At 34.6% G+C, this 19,331-nt stretch overlaps 1 protein-coding gene across 2 annotated transcripts; it reads left to right on the top strand.

Annotated features, from left to right (window-relative positions):
- Window positions 1-1,042: 1,042 nt before the first annotated feature.
- Window positions 1,043-17,625, top strand: HORMAD1 (HORMA domain containing 1; the record flags this gene model as incomplete). 2 transcript variants are annotated; one of them, XM_079697667.1, is made up of 14 exons in its annotated part: window positions 1,043-1,099; window positions 1,814-1,958; window positions 3,340-3,403; window positions 3,839-3,875; window positions 6,066-6,086; window positions 6,353-6,379; window positions 7,935-8,002; window positions 8,870-9,021; window positions 10,792-11,051; window positions 12,536-12,602; window positions 12,683-12,759; window positions 13,493-13,576; window positions 15,769-15,840; window positions 17,545-17,625. In XM_079697667.1, the coding sequence occupies 14 exons, from the start codon at window positions 1,067-1,069 to the stop codon at window positions 17,623-17,625; spliced, it is 1,188 nt and encodes a 395-aa protein (XP_079553793.1). The 2 variants fall into 2 exon arrangements, with proteins under 2 accessions (XP_079553793.1, XP_079553792.1); XM_079697666.1 differs by lacking the exon at window positions 6,066-6,086 and having other exon boundaries at window positions 1,067-1,099.
- Window positions 17,626-19,331: the final 1,706 nt, after the last annotated feature.

Genomic DNA, 19,331 nt, shown 5'->3' with positions numbered 1-19,331 from the left:
CTTCAGGCTCTCGGAGTTCCCAGCGCACCTTGCGCTGCTCTTGGCGGGAAAGGTGACCCCGACCAAAGGTCAAAAGGCTACTGTCTCGCCTCCGCTGGCTACCGTTGAAGGAAGGCGCAAGCGCATCGGGCAAAGCGCGTGCCACGTCGTGCCTCTCTCCTGGTCGCTGCCGCCGGACCCTCAGACGGTACATAATACATGTTTGTTTTCTTTGTTAACTTTCTTTCCCTTTTCTTTTATTCTTTTGCTTTTTAATGTCTTTTCCTGTTACCTCCCACCTACTTTTAAGTTTCTTAACGTCTTAACGGTGAAACATTCGGGGGCGGGGGAAAATGTATACCTACTTTTCACAGAGGTTCTTGAGAATAGGTGAGCTCTGGCGTCTGGTCTAGAATTATCACGATAAATTTGAATGTTTACAGTAAATAGACTCTTCTGTGAAGTCTTCTAGATGAATTGTCTGGTTAAGAAAGATGAAATTGGAACCAAAAAAATCGAAACTTATTTCAAAATATCAAAGAATTGAGAAAAATCAGTCCAAAATATCTAGAATATTTTCTGTTGCTCTTTTATGGTTGTTCCACAGAATAGGACAATGTGTTATATCCAGAGCTATGCTCAAGTTCAGGGGAGGAAAGTTACCTGATTTGGTCATTTTGAAACTACAAATTTAGAACAAAAATTAAGACTATTTTAAAGGATTTGGCAGGGGTAGTTTTTCATTACCTACCTGTGCAATGTTGTCAATGTTTGAATACTGTGAAGAAAAATAGAAGATTATGCTTTTTAAAACAGGTCTTTTAAAGAGCTTTCTTAATAACACTTTTATGTGAGGGTTGCTAATCAAATGGTTTAAAATTAGCACTTTACTCAAAAGAGTTCTATAGCAAAGTGAATCTGTTTTTGAAGATTCTATTTTAAGTTAAAAAAAATCCTGTCATTTAGTCACATAAAATGCTTTCTGACTTTACATATAGTAAACCAAATTAGTGATAAAAATAAGATCTGAAGTTAAAGCTTGTATTTGTGTCACAAGGTTGAATTAAAGAAAATACTTTATCAGAGGATGGCCACTACACAATTGCAGAGAACCCCCATGGTATGATTTCTTGTATTTTTTTTACAATCTTGTATTTTAATATATTTTAATTTAGCTAATTTTATTGTTTCTTGAAGTCTCACCTATTTTTATGTTTGAAAGTTAGAGTCAACTCTTTGAGGGTTTAATGATATCAGTAAAGTCAATGTTTTAAGAATGAAGATATTTGCTAAACTAAGTTGAATTAATGGAGAATTCTTTTGGATGCTTGATGCATTGTATTAAATTGCTGGTTCAAATTCAGTTCACATTAGGTATCAATGAATGCTGTTAGGTTCCTTTGATGAAATTATCACTAATAGCAGTCCGCTCCTAGAAAATGAATTTTTATGCCCCACAGACAAAGATAAGATTGTCTTCCCTTCACAGATCTTGCATTACAGTTACCTGTGTTAAACCCAGTCAGTGACTAAAGAGAAAAATCAGTGTTACCTATCCATCCCATCCTATTATGCAGTTACAGACAGTTAACCTGCAAGGGATTTCTAACACGATTCTTAAGCACTTTTTGCATGTTACCTTTAGGCTGCTACCCTGCAAACACCCTCACATTTTAGAAGCCACTCTGATTTCGGGGGGATTACTAACTGCTATGGTTAAGAATTCTTTGGGAAAGTACCATGCTTATGCAAAAAATTAGATCTACTTTTAAGTTCAGGAAGACTGTATTTTTAGTAAATCTAAATAAAATGTTTTAATTTCCCTTGAATTTAGAGTGCGTTGGTATTTCCCAGTAAGATATCAACTGAGCAGCAGTCTTTAATGTTAGTGAAGAGGCTTCTAGCAGTTTCAATATCCTGCATCACGTATTTGAGAGGAATATTCCCAGAATGTGCTTATGGAACAAGATATCTAGATGGTAATATAATGTTTATTTAAAGACTTTCTTTAAAGATGTTATTTTTATTTTGGCTTGCTCTAAAATGATAATTTTTGACTTAGAGATTTTGTTTTTATAATGACAGCTTTATTGAGATATGATTTACATATCTAACAATTCACTCATTTAAAGTACACAATTCATTGATTTTGGGTATATTCACCACAGTCAGTTTTAGAACATTTCATCACCTTAAAAGGAAACACCATACCCATTAAGTCACTCTCCACTTCTCCCATTTCCCAGTCCTAGGCAACCACCCATCTGCTTTCTGTCTTTATGGATTTGCCTATTCTAGCCATTTCAAATAAATGAAATCATACAATATGTGGTCCTTTGTGACTGGCTTCTTTCACTTGGCATAATGTTTCTAAGGTTCATCCCTTTTGTAGCATGGATTAGTACTTCATTTTTTATGGCCAAATAATATTCCATTATATGAATATACCACATTTTATTTATCCACTCATCAGTTGATGAACATTGGGTTGTTTCCACTTTTTGGCTATTATAAATAATGCCACATTCCTGTACAAGTTTTTGTGTGGACATCTAAGTGATTTTTTAAAAGTATATTCAATACCTTTGAAAGCTCTTAATCATAAAAATTTCCCTTAATCTCTCAAGTATAATATCACCTGACATTGTTCTTATAATGATGAAGTAAATAGTAAAAGCATCCTATTTATAGCCTCCTACAGTGGTAGTGTATGTTCTTGTGTTATTTTAAAGAAGTAGAAGTAATAGAGCCAGTTTATACTATAATACTAACTTATTGCCTAACACATAATGTATACCTAACATTGTACACCAACTCTGTGGGCAATATGTTAAGCACCATGTAATGTATGATATCTTGTTAGTTCACATTACAGACTTATGAGTTAGATATTATTCCTATTTTTCTAATAAGGAACCTGAGACTGAGAGACCTCATCCTTTCCACTATATTACTTGTTGCTTCCTTACAGGGCTCTGTCTGATAGCCTGTTAACTTCTTGGCCTTTTACAAGTATTTTACTGGGATAAGAGTCCATAGCAAATATGCTAAGACTCTTGGATAACAATGGCATGAAAGTGTTATATCTAAGTTTCTATAGCTTTTAAAATGGAAAAATTTTTCTACCCATCAACATGCATCCTAATCATTATGATGCCATTTTATAATAAGAATAAAAAGATTATTTGTTTCCATGTAAACTTTCTTCCTTTAATTATATTAACATCAATCATCTGGAAGTTAATTGCCATTAATAATAAACCTGTAATACACACCTGAAGAAAATAATCTTCATTTAAATTTCTAGTTGTTTGCTAATCTTAAGTAGCTCTATATTCATATCATTATTTTTGCATTTAGATCTATGTGTCAAAATTCTGAGAGAAGAGGAGAATTGTCCAGGATCTACACAGTTAGTGAAGTGGTAAGTGAAATACCTAATGAAGAAAATTATTTTTTCTTAAATCACATTTTTTTGTGCCTTGGATACCTTTAAGTGTTTAACCCAGTTTTAGTGATTCCCCCTTTAACTCTGGATACCATTTTTGCAGGTCTTTGGATTTTTGCATTAAAATTTTACTTTGTTTCATGCTCCATGTGAGCAGGCTTCACTTTCCTATTATTGTTCCTCACAAATAGCTGCCAGATATTTTCTATCTTCCTTTCCTTCCATCCGCTATTGACATTTTATATTTCTGCCACATTGTTTTGTTTTATTATTTTAAGCTAGTTAATAAGAATGAAGCTTTAATAATAAAACTGTGTATTATTTAGTAATGAGATAATTTGGAGACTTATTAAAAGAACTATTTTCTGGAAATGCATTCAGTCTAAAAATGAATCCTTGATTATTTTTTAGGCTGTTAGGATGCTATGATGCTTTACAGAAAAAATATGTAAGTCGGTATCTCCTTATCCTTTTTTTCTACAGTTTATATTCTACAGATGTAACAGCTGTTACGTGTAGTAAAAGATTAACTTAAACTAACTTGGGCATAGGCCAGTCCAAAGCTGAAAATTTGAATATTTTAAAGACTGATTTTCAACTCATTTAAAGCAAACAGAATTAATACTTAACGAATTTTGCCAAGTTTTGGTTGTTAACACTCATTTGTATTAATAACACATATTAACTTACAAAAACTTAATGAATTAAAAAGTCTTTTAAAATAGTTTATTCATTAGTTTCACATGCCTTCTATAATCATGTTTATACTAATAATTTAATAAATTATTTCTTCATGAGAGTTCAGAAATAAATTTACATGTAGTCTAGGTTAAATTGTGACAAGACTTTTTGTATACTTACTTAGCTTATGTTTGTATCAACATATACAAAGAAGTCCAACTCTAAAAAAAATTATGAAAAAGATAAAATTTTATCCATGGTCACCAACCTCCCTCATTAAGACATAATGTATTTAATATTCATTAAATATGGAGTGCCTGCTCTGTGCTAGGCATGTATTCTAGGTAGGAGCTGGGTAAGCTAACAATGGTCAACAAGACAAAGAGGGTCCCTTCTATAATGGGAAAATAGTCAATAAAACAAGGAGATTAGATAACATCCAATAGTGTTAACTGCCATTAACATTTTAAGAAAAAGTATGTGGCAAGTGGAGAGATGGGGTAACTTTAGATAGGGTAGTCTGAGGAGCTTCTCTGAGGGGGTGATATTTAAGCTGAGACTTGAATTAGAAGAAACCAGCTAGGCACTGATTTTGGGAGAATATTCCTGACAGAGCAGCAAATGCAAAGAGTTGGAGGGGAGTTTGGAGAGTTCAAGGAACAAACAGAAGGCCAGAATGATTAGAGTGTGATGAACAGTGCAAGAGAGCAGCAGGAGATGAACCTGTGGGGATGGACAGGGCCAGAGCATTCAGAGCTGTGTAGGTAAAGAGTTTGGATTTTGGGACTTCCCCGGAGGTCCAGTGGTTGTGGTTAAGACTTTGCTTTCCAATACAGCGGGTGTGGGTTCAATCCCTGATTAGGGAGCTAAGATCCCACATGCCTCTGGGCCAAAAAACCAAAACATAAAACAGAAGCAATATTGTAACAAATTCAATAAAGAGTTTAAAAAATGGTCCAAATCAAAAAAAAGAAAAAAAAAGTCTTTTAAAAAAAAAGAGTTTGGATTTTATTTTAGGTGTAAATAAAAGCCATTTGAAGGTTTTGAGTAGAAATGTAACATTATTTGATTTATATTCTAAATTAAAAGAAAAATCTCTCTGAACTGCTATTTAGAGAATGTACTGTAGAAGGACAATAAGATTGGAATTAAGGAGAATGACACTTAATCCATTACTACAGTACTGATAAAAAATAATGGTGGCTTAGACCAGGATGGCAAAGGAGAAAAATGAGAAGATTCAGGATCTATCTGGCAGAACTGACTGGACTTGTTGATGATTGGTTCTGGAGTATAAGGAAAAGATCCAAATCAAGGATGACTCAGATTTTGGCAGATTACTTGAGTGAATGATATCCTGTGATTCTCTTTTCCTATAGTCTCCAAATCCTCTTCCATTTACTAAATGAGCAGGGCCCTGAACTCTCTTTTTCTCTTTTCAAAATCAGTTCTCATATTGGTAATACTTAATGTGCTTTTCACAATATATATTTTCCTTGTAACTGGCAGTAATGCCCCTGTTTGCTTAAGTTAGTGATATGAATTTCAACCTTCAGTAAGTCAACTAGAAATAGATATTTTGGGGAATAGAGAAAGATATCTGAGGTACTGCTTTACCTGCATCATATGAAGTCTATTTAATGCAAGATTATTTTTATTAGGAATAAATGTTGAAATAGGACAAAGAATTCTTATGGTCTATCATGCACAAATATTTTATAGAATAAAAATAAGATTCTTATAAACTACTATGTATAAAATAAATAAGCTATAAGGATATATTGTATAGCACAGGGAATATAGCCAATATTTTATAATAACTATAAATGGAGTATAACATTTAAAAATTGTGAGTCACTATGTTGTACACCTGAAACATATAATATTTAAACTATGATAATAAAAATTTAATTAATTTTAAAAAATAATAAGATTTTTGTTCTTTGTTATGTTTCAGCTAAGATTGGTTGTTCTAGCTGTAAGTATTTTTAAATTGTATATTCTTTTTTAAAGACTGTCAAATTCAGCCTTGCTTAATTAAATAACATTAAAACCACCTATTGATCATGTCACTTGATACAAACTACTGATCTATTCAATGGAAAAGTAGCTAATATTTTGAGGGGGTCATTTTGTATTTTGTTTTACTGAATTCATTTAATATTTTAGTTTAAACATCCAATTTAGTTCTCCTTGAATACTTAGCCTCTACAATTTACTAAATTATAAATTATTTTTAAATAGGTATACACTAATCCAGAAGACCCTCAGGTAAGTATGCTTAAGTTAGTAAAAAAACATAATGCCAAAAATAAAACCATAATGCCTCTAATATTTATAAGTAACCTAAAAATATAATATAATAATATCCAGTGCTTTTAACTGTGCTTTTATCAATGCACTTTCGCATATATTTTCAAAATTTGAACCTCATAAAGACTTTTTTTAGGTAAGACAAGGCTTGTATTGTTATCTTTAAACAGATTAATACACTTACCACAAGAGAGATTACGTGACTGAGCCTAGGCCACACAGACAAACCATTAGAAGTAACCTAAATCTCCTGACTTCTGGTTCTTTGCAATATTTTTTAATTATATTCTTTTTTTAGAATTATAAAATGTTTGAGTTTGAGAAAAATAAGATACTCATCCTTAATCTTTGAATATTCACCCCAATCCAGTCACATCTACCTGTTCATCTGACAATTAAAGGAAAGAAAGGGTTATAATAAATGAAAGGGAAAACCAGAGGACAAGAAACAAAGGGGAAAGATCTACTGAGTGCTTACTATTCCTAGGCTCTGTTCTTTGGGGTTTCATGTGCATTATCTCATTTATTCATTATAACCATCATGAGGTAATATATCATTATCATCTCCACTTTATAGATGAGGAAACCTAGACACAAGGTTTCTTGTGTAAGGTCATAGTGGCAGAACCAGAATTTGGACCTAAGAAGGCCAGTTCATGATCTGAGTGCTTACCCATTACACTATAGCTGTTACAATATCGTGTTTCATTCAGTCATGGAGAAGCAGATTTTTAAAAAAGAAAGAGAAAGCTAACCCCATCCCTAAGTGAGCAATGGAATATAAAGAAAGCAATAAAAGTATTAGAGCTTCAAGAGAGCTAGGAATATCTTTTCTTTGATACTACAAATTAAGCCTACAATTAATGCTTAATATATGCCCATGGTGACAAAATCATATGGGCAAAGGCTATGAATTATTTGATTGCTCAGAAACTAACTGTTCAGAAAATGTACATCTGAAGATGTTTTATAGTTGCACATTTTTTCTTTCAGTAAAAGAGCAACATTGCTGGTGCACTAATATTTATTGAATGCTTAGTGTGCCAGATACTTTATTAAGGGCTCTATATAAATTATCCCATTTGAGAAATATTCATAGGCACCAATGAGATAGGTACTATTTTCAACCCCTTTTATTAGCTGGGGAAACTGAGACTTAGGGGGCTTAAATGACTTGCTTGTGGTTACCAAGGATTGAAGCCCTGTGCTTAGTCATTCTGCTGGAGGAAGAGATGTGCTGCCTCTCTCACCTGCCTGCTAAGGAGTTCCTTCCCTCTGGTATGTAAAACATACATTGCAATGACTGAGGGAATAACTATCTCTCCAACACTGAAGCCCCAAATCCCAGACCCTTGGAATTGACTATTAGGACTGGAAAGTTTCAATGGACGAATAGGGATTAACATGCAGAAAAAATTATTAAATAAATGGTGAGTCATACAAAAGCTATATATAGCTACTTGGCCACTGGTACTGTATATCAGATTCATAACTGCAGTATTTTCTATTTAAGACAATTTCAGAATGTTACCAGTTTAAATTCAAGTACACCAGTAATGGACCAATCATGGACTTCATAAGGTATTGTTCTATAGTTTTATTTTTGTATTACAGATTACCACTTATTAATACTATATAGCTAAACTTCAGGAATAATTTTGAAACTTCTCAAACATCCCCAATTAACCATCAAGGATACAAAATATCCTTGGAGTGGCTGCAAGCCAGAATTCTGTGGCTAATTATGTACTGTTTTGATTGTGAAACAGAGCCAAAGAATAGGAAAGCGACTGTATGCTTAAGTTATTAGAAATACAATAAAGGGCTTCCTTGGTGGTGCAGTGGTTAAGAATCCACCTGACAGTGCAGGGGACACGGGTTCAATCCCTGGTCCAGGAAGATCCCACATGCCGCGGAGCAACTAAGCCCGTGCGCCGCAACTACTGAGCCTGCTTTCTAGAGCCTGTGGGCCACAACTACTGAGCCCGCGTGCCACAACTACTGAAGCCTGCGTGCCTAGAGCCCGTGTTCCACAAGAGAACCCACCGCAACGAGAAGCTCACGCACCGCAACGAAGAGTAGCCCCTGCTCGCTGCAACCAGAGAAAAGCCCGCGCACAGCAATGAAGACCCAGTGCAGCCAAAAATAAAACAAATAAATTTTTAAAAATTAAAAAAAAGAAATACAATAAAAGTCCATCATTTGTTTCCTTTAAACGTCTTGTATAAAATGCATATTAATTTAATATATGTAAATTAGTTTATAATAATAATATTAACAGTGATATTAATTTTTTTAATAGTGGCATTAAAACACATTATATCACAATTTTTAACTTAACAACTTAATGCTTTAATGGGAATAAGAATCTCAAGTAGTAAAATGTGAAGTTATGTTATTAGAAGCCATGGGTGCTATAAAAGAAATTAATGTGCGATTCTCTTCCAGTAAAAACCAAAGCGGTGAATCTAGTATGTCATCTGCTGACACCAAGAAAGCAAGTATTCTTCTCATTCGCAAGATTTATATTCTAATGCAAAATCTGGAACCTTTACCTAATGATGTTTGTTTGACCATGAAACTTTTTTACTACGATGAAGGTACTATTTCCAGTTCATCCTGTTTCAGTTGGTATCTGTATATTTTCTTGTCATTGAAACAGTTTCCATCCCAAATGTTTGTAAGCACCTAAATTGTTATATATTTTTTGAAATTATAAAATTTATATTTAATATCAGTATTTGAAAAAATATACACAACTTCTCCAGTGGTCTGAACATGTCCATGTGAAGTTCAACCTCATTCATAACTAAGGAAGTGAAGCAATGAGATACCATTTTTCAGTTATCATATCAGCAAAACTTGTAAAATCATTGTTGACAAGGGTGTGGGAGTAAGCAGGTATTTTTGTATACTCTTGAGGGAATGTATATAGGTGCCATGTAACATTTTAAGAGGACAATTTGGCAGTATCAAAATTTGGCACATTCTCTTTAATCCAGAAATTCTGTAGCTAGAAGAGTATATTGGAAATATACTTAGACAACCTTGCAAGGTTATATGTTTATGAGGATTTTCATAATGTATTGGTTAAACTAGGAACAAACTGGAAACAACCTTGAGTTGTTTATTGGAGGACTGAGTAAATAAATTGTGGTGCATCTATATAATAGTGCTGTGCAAGCTATTTAAAAGACTGTGCTGATAAATTATTATCCAAAAAATATTAAAAACAGATTAAAGGGGCTTCCCTGGTGGCGCAGTCATTGAGAATCTGCCTGCTAATGCAGGGGACACGGGTTCAAGCCCTGGTCTGGGAAGATCCCACATGCCGTGGAGCAACTAGGCCCCTGAGCCACAACTACTGAGCCTGCGTGTCTGGAGCCTTTGCTCTGCAACAAGAGAGGCCACGATAGTGAGAGGCCCGCACACCATGATGAAGAGTGGCCCCCACTTGCCACAACTAGAGAAAGCCCTCGCACAGAAACGAAGACCCAACACAGCAAAATTAATTAATTAATTAATTAATAAACTCCTACCCCCAACATCTTAAAAAAAAAAAACATTAAAAAGTGATGTTAAAGGGCTTCCCTGGTGGCACAGTGGTTAAGAATCCGCCTGCCAATGCAGGAGACACGGGTTCGAGCCCTGGCCTGGGCAGATCCCACATGCCACGGAGCAACTAAGCCCATGCTCCACAACTACTGAAGCCCGTGTGCCGTGCTCCGCAATAAGAGAAGCCACTGCAATGAGAAGCCCGCACACTGCAACAAAGACCCAACGCAGCCAAAGATAAAAATAAATTAAATAAATTTTTTTAAAAAAGTGATGTTAAAAACAGCTAGGTACAGAAGAGTATGACCTCATTTGTGTTTTTTAAGGAGATATACATGTATTTATTATATAATGTAAATATTTATTATATATTTATTATATAAATATATAAAATATTATATACTTTACATGCATCGTATCTTCTAGAAGAACATAAAGCATCAACAATAATAACTAACATTTATTGAATACTTAACTCTGCCAGTTCTGTTCTGAGTATTTTACAGACTTTAAACCACAGTGACCCTATGAGGTAGGTACTAGTATTTATCCCACTTGACAGATGAGGAAACCAAATCAAGGATGACAAGTAGTTTCCTCAAGGTCACGTAGTCAGTCAAGTGTAGGGAAAAAAGTTTACCTTTAAGGAATAAAATAGGAACTTGGAGATAGTAGGAGAGTGATTTTTACTTTTTATTATATGTCCTTCTATACTATTTGAAATTTCTTTAATCTGCATATATTTTATAATAATAAAAATTAATGTATTTTCTTCAATTTCATGAACAGCACAGTTTATACTTACTTTTCTGCAGTTACACCCCCAGATTACCAGCCTCCTGGTTTTAAGGATGGTGATTGTGAAGGAGTGATATTTGAAGGGGAGCCTATATACTTAAATGTGGGAGAAATCCCAACACCTTTTCACACCTTCAAAGTAAAAGTGACCACTGAGAAAGAACGAATGGAAAATATTGATTCAACAATATTATCACCAAAACAATTAAAAACACCACTTCAAAAAATTCTTATGGACAAAGATGATTTCAAAGATGAACAGGAGCATTACATAAGTGTAAGTATATTCAAAGAGTTATGAAGAACAAGAGTAATGAATGTTTGATTCAATTCTGAGGACTTTAATAGCTATAAATATTTATTACAATCATAAACTCAAGTTTGGAAGGGACCTTAAAGAAGGTTAAGATTTGTGGTTTTAAAACTTTTACCTGGATGCAAACAACATTATTCTCAGAAATTTAAAAGCACAACTGCTGTGAATGAAGTAGGGAATGGTCCTGGAGGCCCAGCCACTCACCACCTCACCTACCCTCATGGTGGACTCTGAGGAAACCCCTTGGTCTGGAGAGTAATTTGAAAACCACGGAATTCCCTGGTGGTCCAGTGTTTAGGACTCAGCGCTTTCACTGCCAGGGCCTGGGTTCAGTCCCTCGTTGGGGAACTAAGATCCCGCGGCGCGACCAAAAAAAAAAGAAAAGAAGATCAATGAACTACTCCAATCCCCCAACTAATGCTGGAGTCTTTTCTACCATACAATACCCCTACTAGGCGCTCATGCTTGAATTTCTTCAGGACCTGGAAATTCAGTGTCCTGAAGCAGCTTGGAAGTTCCTGGAAGGCAGGAAAAGTGTCTTATCTTTTTAATCCTCCTGTCCCTAACGCTTAGATTTACGGAATTCATTCACAGTATTGGTTGAATGAATGGATGAATTGAAGTATAAGAAAAGCTTTTTTTGTTATAGCCTCACTCCCAGAAAATCTTTCACATTAATATAATTTTTCTTTAATCTCATCTTTGTTGTTTTCTCTCATCTCATTTTATTCTAAATTATGACCACAGTTCTTATGTATAGAGACTGACTATTCTGATTTAGGCGCTGTGGCCACATCCTTACAAGTAGAAAATTCAGTTTTTAACCAATTCAGTCAAAGAAGAAGGAATTTTCTTCCTAAAACCTAAATCCCACTCTTGCCTTATAAACAAATATGGCTGGGATTTATGAAGCATTCTTTAAAATATTTAAAGCTCTTTGACAAATGTCACAAAGGGAATAATAATTATAGACATTAAACCTTTGCTATTTCTACCATACCATAACTGTGCTTATCCTTCCCCAACTCCCTGAAGAGGGTTGGGTCATATTCAGAGTTTATGCTAATATCTATACAGAAATTCCAGAGCTACAGAAGCAGTAGCTTGTTGTGTGACCATGTCTAATTCAGTGCTCTCAAACAATAGTAAGAACTAAGTGTTCTTAGAACCATCATACATTTTTGAGAAAGTTGTATATTTTTATCATCTGCCTTAAAGCAACCCTGCAAAGTAAAAAAAAAAAATAGGATTTTATACTTTGGATAAATAAGTTACCTTATTATAGTAATTATAGGGCCACTTTATTTCTAGCAAGTGTAAGGTCATTGTAGTGTTATGTTATATTTAACCTTCACATAAAACAAATTTGTTCGTAAATATTCTACCCAGTTGTTTTAGTTTCTTTTTGAAATGTGTCCATCTTTTTCCTTCATGTAATTATGTAGGATGATTTTGACATTGAAACTAAAATGGAAGAGCAGAAAAAAAAACCTGGATCTTCTGAACTTGGAGGTGAGGAGTTAATGAAAATGTAAATTAATTCACTTCCAATTCAATCTTATACCATTTTAAGTTTTTTTTTTTTTTAACAGAACCAGGTGTAGTTTGTGAAGAAGATGAAACTATGAGGTCTAAAGAAAGTCCAGATCTTTCAATTTCTCATCCTCAGGTATAAATTTGACAGTTCTATCTCACTTCTAATTTGATTTTTTTCAAAAGACAGGTGCTTATATGCTTATTTAGTTATTTCTCAGATTTTCTTATATTCTAGGTCTTTTAGAAGAAAATTAGGTATTAAGAATGCTTATTAATAAAATTTGAGAATTATACATTGAAAAGTTTTGAGTATATTATTGGTTGATTTGTTTAGTAATGAACCTAAATACTGTTCAGAGAATCTCAGAATTTCAGAGCTAAATAAAATCTTAAGCAATTATTAACTCCACCACTCTTTGTATTTACAAATAGACTATATAATACATTTTTGTTGCCTTGGAGCAGAACATGTTTAATTTTGTTTTCTACACACAGTAAAATCCTGAAATAACATTTAGATGAAATCAACATGAAAATAATGGGACTGATGATTGTCTGCCTTCCTTTGCGCAGCCCTTCTCCAATGGGGGTGGGCTGAAGTTCTTATCTTCTGGAAGAGTGGTGCCTAGTGATAATTTGGGACTTCCTGAATTCAGTGAATTGTCAGTTGTGTACAGTGCCAGTTTCACTATCTTTACCTTTGCACTTTTTGTGACAGTAAGAATCAACACAAAATTATTGGTTTTCATTAACTCAACATAGCAAGACCCTAAATTTATATGATTGAATTTTTGACCCCCATTATTGTTATGAAAAATTTTATTATATTATTTTATGTGGTTTTGTGTAATTATTTTCTTTTCTAGGTTGAGCAGGTAGTCAGGAAAACATCTGAACTTGATGTGTCTGAAAGCAAAACAAGAAGTGGAAAAATCTTTCAGAATAAAATGGTAAAAGCATCTCTTTAGATTTGTTTTCCATTCTAACCTTGTAATTTCCCCCCATATTTGAGGTTATTTTGCTTTTAATACTTCATTTATTGGACCAACGTTTGGTAAGCACATACTATGTTTCAGGTACTTTACTAGGTGCTGGAGGTATAACTTGTTCTTAGATGAGAGTCTAGTAATTGGAGGTCAACAAGCAGTGATACAGGGCCATAACAGCAGTCTGAATAGGCTACATAGAGGTACAAAGGAAAGAATGGTTAATTTTACTGAAGGTACAGTAGAGAGAGGAGGGACTTCCCTGGTGGCGCAGTGGCTAAGAATCCGCCTGCCAATGCAGGGGACACAGGTTCAAGCCCTGGCCCAGGAAGATCCCACATTCCCCGGAGCAACTAAGCCCGTGCACCACAACTACTGAGCCTACGCTCTAGAGCCCGCGAGCCACAACTACAGAGCCTACGTGCCACAACTACTGAAGACCGCGCGCCTAGAACCCGTGCTCTGCAACGAGAAGCCACCCTAATGAAAAGCCCGCGTGCCGCAACAAAGAGTAGCCCCCGCTTGCCCCAACTAGAGAAAGCCCATGTGCAGCAATGAAGACCCAATGCAGCCAAAAATAAATAAATTTATTTAAAAAATAAATAGAAAGGGGAATCCAGGAAAGGCTTTGAGAAGTGATGCTATCATCCAGACTCCCAAGGAAATTTCCTAGAACACCAAACTGTTCCCGTGTTCTATATTGTAAATGGACTATCTTGTTAATAAGACATTAAAAATGACTGTTTTATGTATATCTTACATAAAGTGAATCTCTTATTTTTTAAGAAAAAATACCCCACTGCTTTATTTTAGTTTTTGGTATGAGTTGTACTGAATAGAAATTTGTATTTTATTTAGACCCTTAAGTTACTCTCAAAGGTTCAGAGGTGAAGAAAAAGCATTCTGTAAAATGTAAGGAAACAAATAGCACACTCTAACAGTGGTATGCTGGAGCATTTGTTTCCAACTCTTTATTCAGTGACATCATGTTGACAGCTTGAAACTGGACATGATGAGAGTATTCATAGCATGGAAATCAGCAAATGCCTCAACCCAGGATTTCTTTCTCCCAGAGAACTGGTTGTTAATCATTTACCAGAACACCACTGATGATAGTGCCATTTTTAGGTATCCTTTTTTTCCACATTCTCGATGGGAAGTTAGAATTGGTAGAAGGCAGCGTTCAAACTAGTGTGCTGAGAAAAGCAAGAGATAAAAGAATTTCAAAAATTACTACCTCTAGCAGCAAAATGTTCTTCCTAGGCAGCTTCTGTTTAGGATGAGTATCCTTTACTATCCTTTACTCCACCAAAGTACTTCTGTATTTGAGAATAATGACTGAATTATGGTTAGAAAAGGGCAGGAAATGAAAATATTTAATAATATATATACTAAGGAAGTTATCGTTGAAAAGGACATTTCAAGCATCAGAAAATAAATACGTACTTTTAAAGAATAATACTATGACAGCTAATAATTTGTCACCATCTAATATTCATTTTAAAAACTGCATATGTAGCATTATTCACAATAGCCAAAAGGTGGGGAAAAAAACCTAAATGTTTGTAACAGATGAATGGATAAACAAAATGTGGTATTCATACAGTAGACTATTATTATTCAGCCATAAAAAGGAATGAAGTACCAGTACGTGCTACAACTTGGATGAACCTTAAAATCATTGTTAAGTGAAAGAACCCAGTCACACACTCACACACACACACACTCTCTCTCTCTCTCTCTCTCTCTCTCTCTCTCTCTCTCTCTCTCTATATATATATATATATATATATATATATATATATATGGTTCCATTTATATGAAAGTCCAGAATAGGGATTTGTATAGAAACAGAAAGTCTTAATGCTGGCGGGAGGATGGGGGAATAGGGGAGTGATGGCTATAAGGGTACAGGATTTCTTTTTGGAGGATGAAAGTGCTGTAAAATTGACTGTGGTGATGGTTGCACAACTCTGTGAATATACTTAAAATCACTTAATTTTGTACACTTTTAAATGGATGAATTGTATGGTATCTGAATTATATCGCAGTAAAGTTGTTTTTTTAAAAACCACATATAGCTGCCTGAGGTTGAAAAAGCATGTTGGTTGTTCTTTGAGAAATAACCAATTAGTAATTATTCTATCTTTTTGGAGGCTAATGGAAATCAACAAGTAAAATCTTCTAAGGAAAATCGGAAGAGAAGTCAGCTTGAATCTGCGAAAACAGTAAGTCTTATAATAATATATAGGCTGAATAAAATAGCAAGTATCAGAATATCATCACTATAGATTAAATTTAATGAAAAATATGATTATATTCCTGGATATACCTCAGAGCTCTGGTATCCAAATCTTGTTTAAATATATTTGATTCTAAAAAATGAGGTGATTTTAAAATAAAATATGCTATATGGTTTATTAATTTTTCCATGTAAACATTTACTATCTTATTCCATGAATGATTTGAAATAGTTGGAGGAATTTATAAAATAAAAATCAATGTCAGGGGACTTCCCTGGTGGCACAGTGGTTAAGAATCCGCCTGCCAATGCAGGGGACACAGGTTTGATCCCTGGTCCGGGAAGATCCCACATGCCGCGGACCTAAGATCCCACATGCCGCGGACCAACTAGGTCCGTGCGCCACAACTACCGAGCCTGCACTCTAGAGCCCGTGTGCCACAACTACTGAAGCCCGCGCGCCTAGAGCCCGTGCTCTGCAACAAGAGAAGCCACTGCAATGAGAAGCCCGCACACTCCAACTAGAGAAAGCCCATGCGCAGCAACAAAGACCCAATGCAGCCAAAAATAAATAAAAATAAAATAAAATTTTAAAAGATCTATGTCAGGAAAAATATGAATAGAATGAGAAAATGAGAGTACAAGAATATTCAGGCCATTTTATTTATATAGAATTAAAATTTGGCCACAGATTTGATCTGAGCTTTCTAGAGAAAGTAGAAACAAGGTAAGTTACCAAATCCACATGTTCTCTAAAAATATAGCATCTCCTCCTAGTACCTTAGAAGAAAGAAAATTTTCCTGACCTAAATCTTGTAACAGTTGTCTTATATTTGGAACCTTATTTTACCAAATCAGATAATGTATTTGTCATTTCTGAGATAAATATTTATATTTTTTCAACCAGAATTTTTATTATTAGTAGTAGGTTAAAATTAGATAACTGAAAACTTAAGATTATTTTTAGAAATCAAGTGTTAAAGGGGTAATCTCAAAAATATACTAGTTGGTTAATACTGTTTTCAATTTATATATCTTAAGAAGGGAATGGAATAACCTGATATATTAGGTTCTTTAATTTTTCCCCCAGTGTATTAAGCCTTGATTTTTTAATGCAAAATCATAATCCAATTTGTATCATTAGTGAGTCTTACCAGAAAAATAAAAGTTTGATAACTCAGAATCTTGTTAGCAATTTTCCTAATTCACCCTCCCATTCATTCAAGGGTGCATTGAATTTCTAAAATCTATCAGGCACTGCTAAGCACCATATACAAAAACAAAACATGATTTAAATCTTACATGATGCCAAAGTGGAATGTTTCTCTATTTGCAGCTCATTTTTTAATCTCTCCCCCCTCATTCCCCTCAAAATATTTTACTATTTTGAGAACATAATGTCAAATCTATCTTTCTAACTACTCCAACATCCCTAATGAAAACCTTATACTTTGTAAGGCTATACTTTCAGCAGCCATCAGGATATATAAATATGTCAATGATAAAATTTACCTAATTTTAGAGAACCCAGCTATCCTATCTTAGGAAATGGTATGTTAGTTACAATTTTTTAAAAGAAGAAAGGAAAGAAGGAAGGAAGGAAGAGACCTCAGAGACATGAAAAAGCTCAAAAATTAAAGACATTTAAACTGGAAAGTATCTATTCTTAGTAGTTGTTTTCTTTTGACAGATTCTTCGTCACTTTGATTCTTCTAGTCAAGAGTCAGTGCCAAAAAGAAGAAAGCTTAGTGAACCAAAGAAAAATATATAAAAAATTTTTTTCTGCATGTTTGCAAAGTTCTTCACAACATTTAAAGGACATTATATTACTGTTTTAAGGTGTGTTTGCCCTACCTCTGAAAACTTACATGTAGTCTTAAGCAGTTAGTACACTAAAATTAATCCTTAGCTGACTATCATATTGTGATCCTTAATCTTATCTGAGACAAACTCAGGAGAACTTTTGAATAAAAAGTACCAGTGTCATAATTTATTCTGTTAATTATCTACTCAATATTGATCTATCTTCCATTTTGGTGGACACTTCCTTTTAACATATATTAATGTTTAAGGTCCTCTAAAGCCATTTTTTGAAGTAAATAATGTTTATTTGGGTATTAAATTTTGATAGTAATTCACTTTTTACTTATGTTAAAACTATACAATTTAACTGGCTATGTCTGTCATGTTATTAAAACAATGTTCTTCAGTACTTTGATATAGTGTATTAACATGATAATATATAATGTACAATTAAAAATTGGTGCTTTAACTTTTTTAACATTTTTTACTACAAGACAAAATGATTTTAAAGTCTGTCATTTTTGGCAGCATAAATAAAATATTGTTCAGCATCTAGACTCTTTCATGGCTTCTAATTTTTATTTAAATAGCAGAAAATTTTTAGGCACTAATTTTGAGATCATTTCAGTAGATGTTACTTTGCAAGAGTTGAGCACACTTTGTAGAACTTTTGAGTGGTAGTGAAAGATACTGTGCTTTTAGTGAGAAACCTGGGACCTGGTTCCAGACTTGACTGTTTTCTGTGCTCTAGAAAAGGAAAGCTTAAAACTTGGTCTGTTTGCCTCTTGCATTTTCAGCAGCCATATTCTAAAAACATGCATTATCCATGGGCTTGCCAGTAACAAGCACTAATAGTGAATGTTAGAATGAATGCTGTGGTAGAAATGTGCCTATCCTGTTTAATGTAAACCAAGTAAACGTCCACAAACTGACCCAGATCGGGTTTTTCTGGAAAAGGAAAGTTAGGGATAAGCTAACTGTCGAAAACAACCAATTTTTAAATGTTTATGTATTCTTAGCTTTATTGGATCCCAACCCATCTCACCTAATTGTCACAGTACAGTATACACTGCTACAGTAACACACCTGCTACACTGAGGTTGACCAACAGAAACCTTTGTAGATCGACAGCTGGTGATAGCTCACCGAACGCTTTGATTGGCCGATTTAATGGGGGTGGGGAGCGCAGCCCTGTTTCCTTTCTCTACCAAGGTTCCTTCATTGGATTGACCAGCTGTCAGGTTGAGCCCAAACCTGCCTCCTTTTGGTGGTGTTTGTCTGGATCGCAACGCAATAGCCGAGCGGGGGGAGAGCCTCCCCTCGTAAGCTCCGATTGGCTGAACTCAACCTTGGAGGTTTCTGATTGGTCCAATGAAGAAACCAAGGTAGGTTGCCTAGTGATCCTGAGGAAGCTGATGTGTTATTCCTTCTGTGCATCGAAGGATCAGGAAGTTTGTTCCTTCTGCGTGGCTGAGAAGTTTTTCACCTACTCGGACGGGGGTGGGGGGTGGGGGTGGGGATAGGTGTCCCCCTGAAATAGAGCGTAAGCTGCAGCCTGAGTTTGGCCGTAACCCAGGAAGTAACGTCAGGTAAGCAACGGGGGAAATATCAATACATTTTCTAACGTCGAAAAAAAAAAAAAAAAAAAACCTCCAAATGTTTCATTTTGTGGGG

The sequence above is a fragment of the Hyperoodon ampullatus genome (genome assembly GCF_949752795.1).
Source record: "Hyperoodon ampullatus genome assembly, chromosome: 2".
Taxonomy (NCBI): Eukaryota; Metazoa; Chordata; class Mammalia; order Artiodactyla; family Ziphiidae; genus Hyperoodon; species Hyperoodon ampullatus.
The sequence above is the reverse complement of the archived record's forward strand: the minus strand, read 5'-3'. Positions and strand labels throughout refer to the sequence as shown.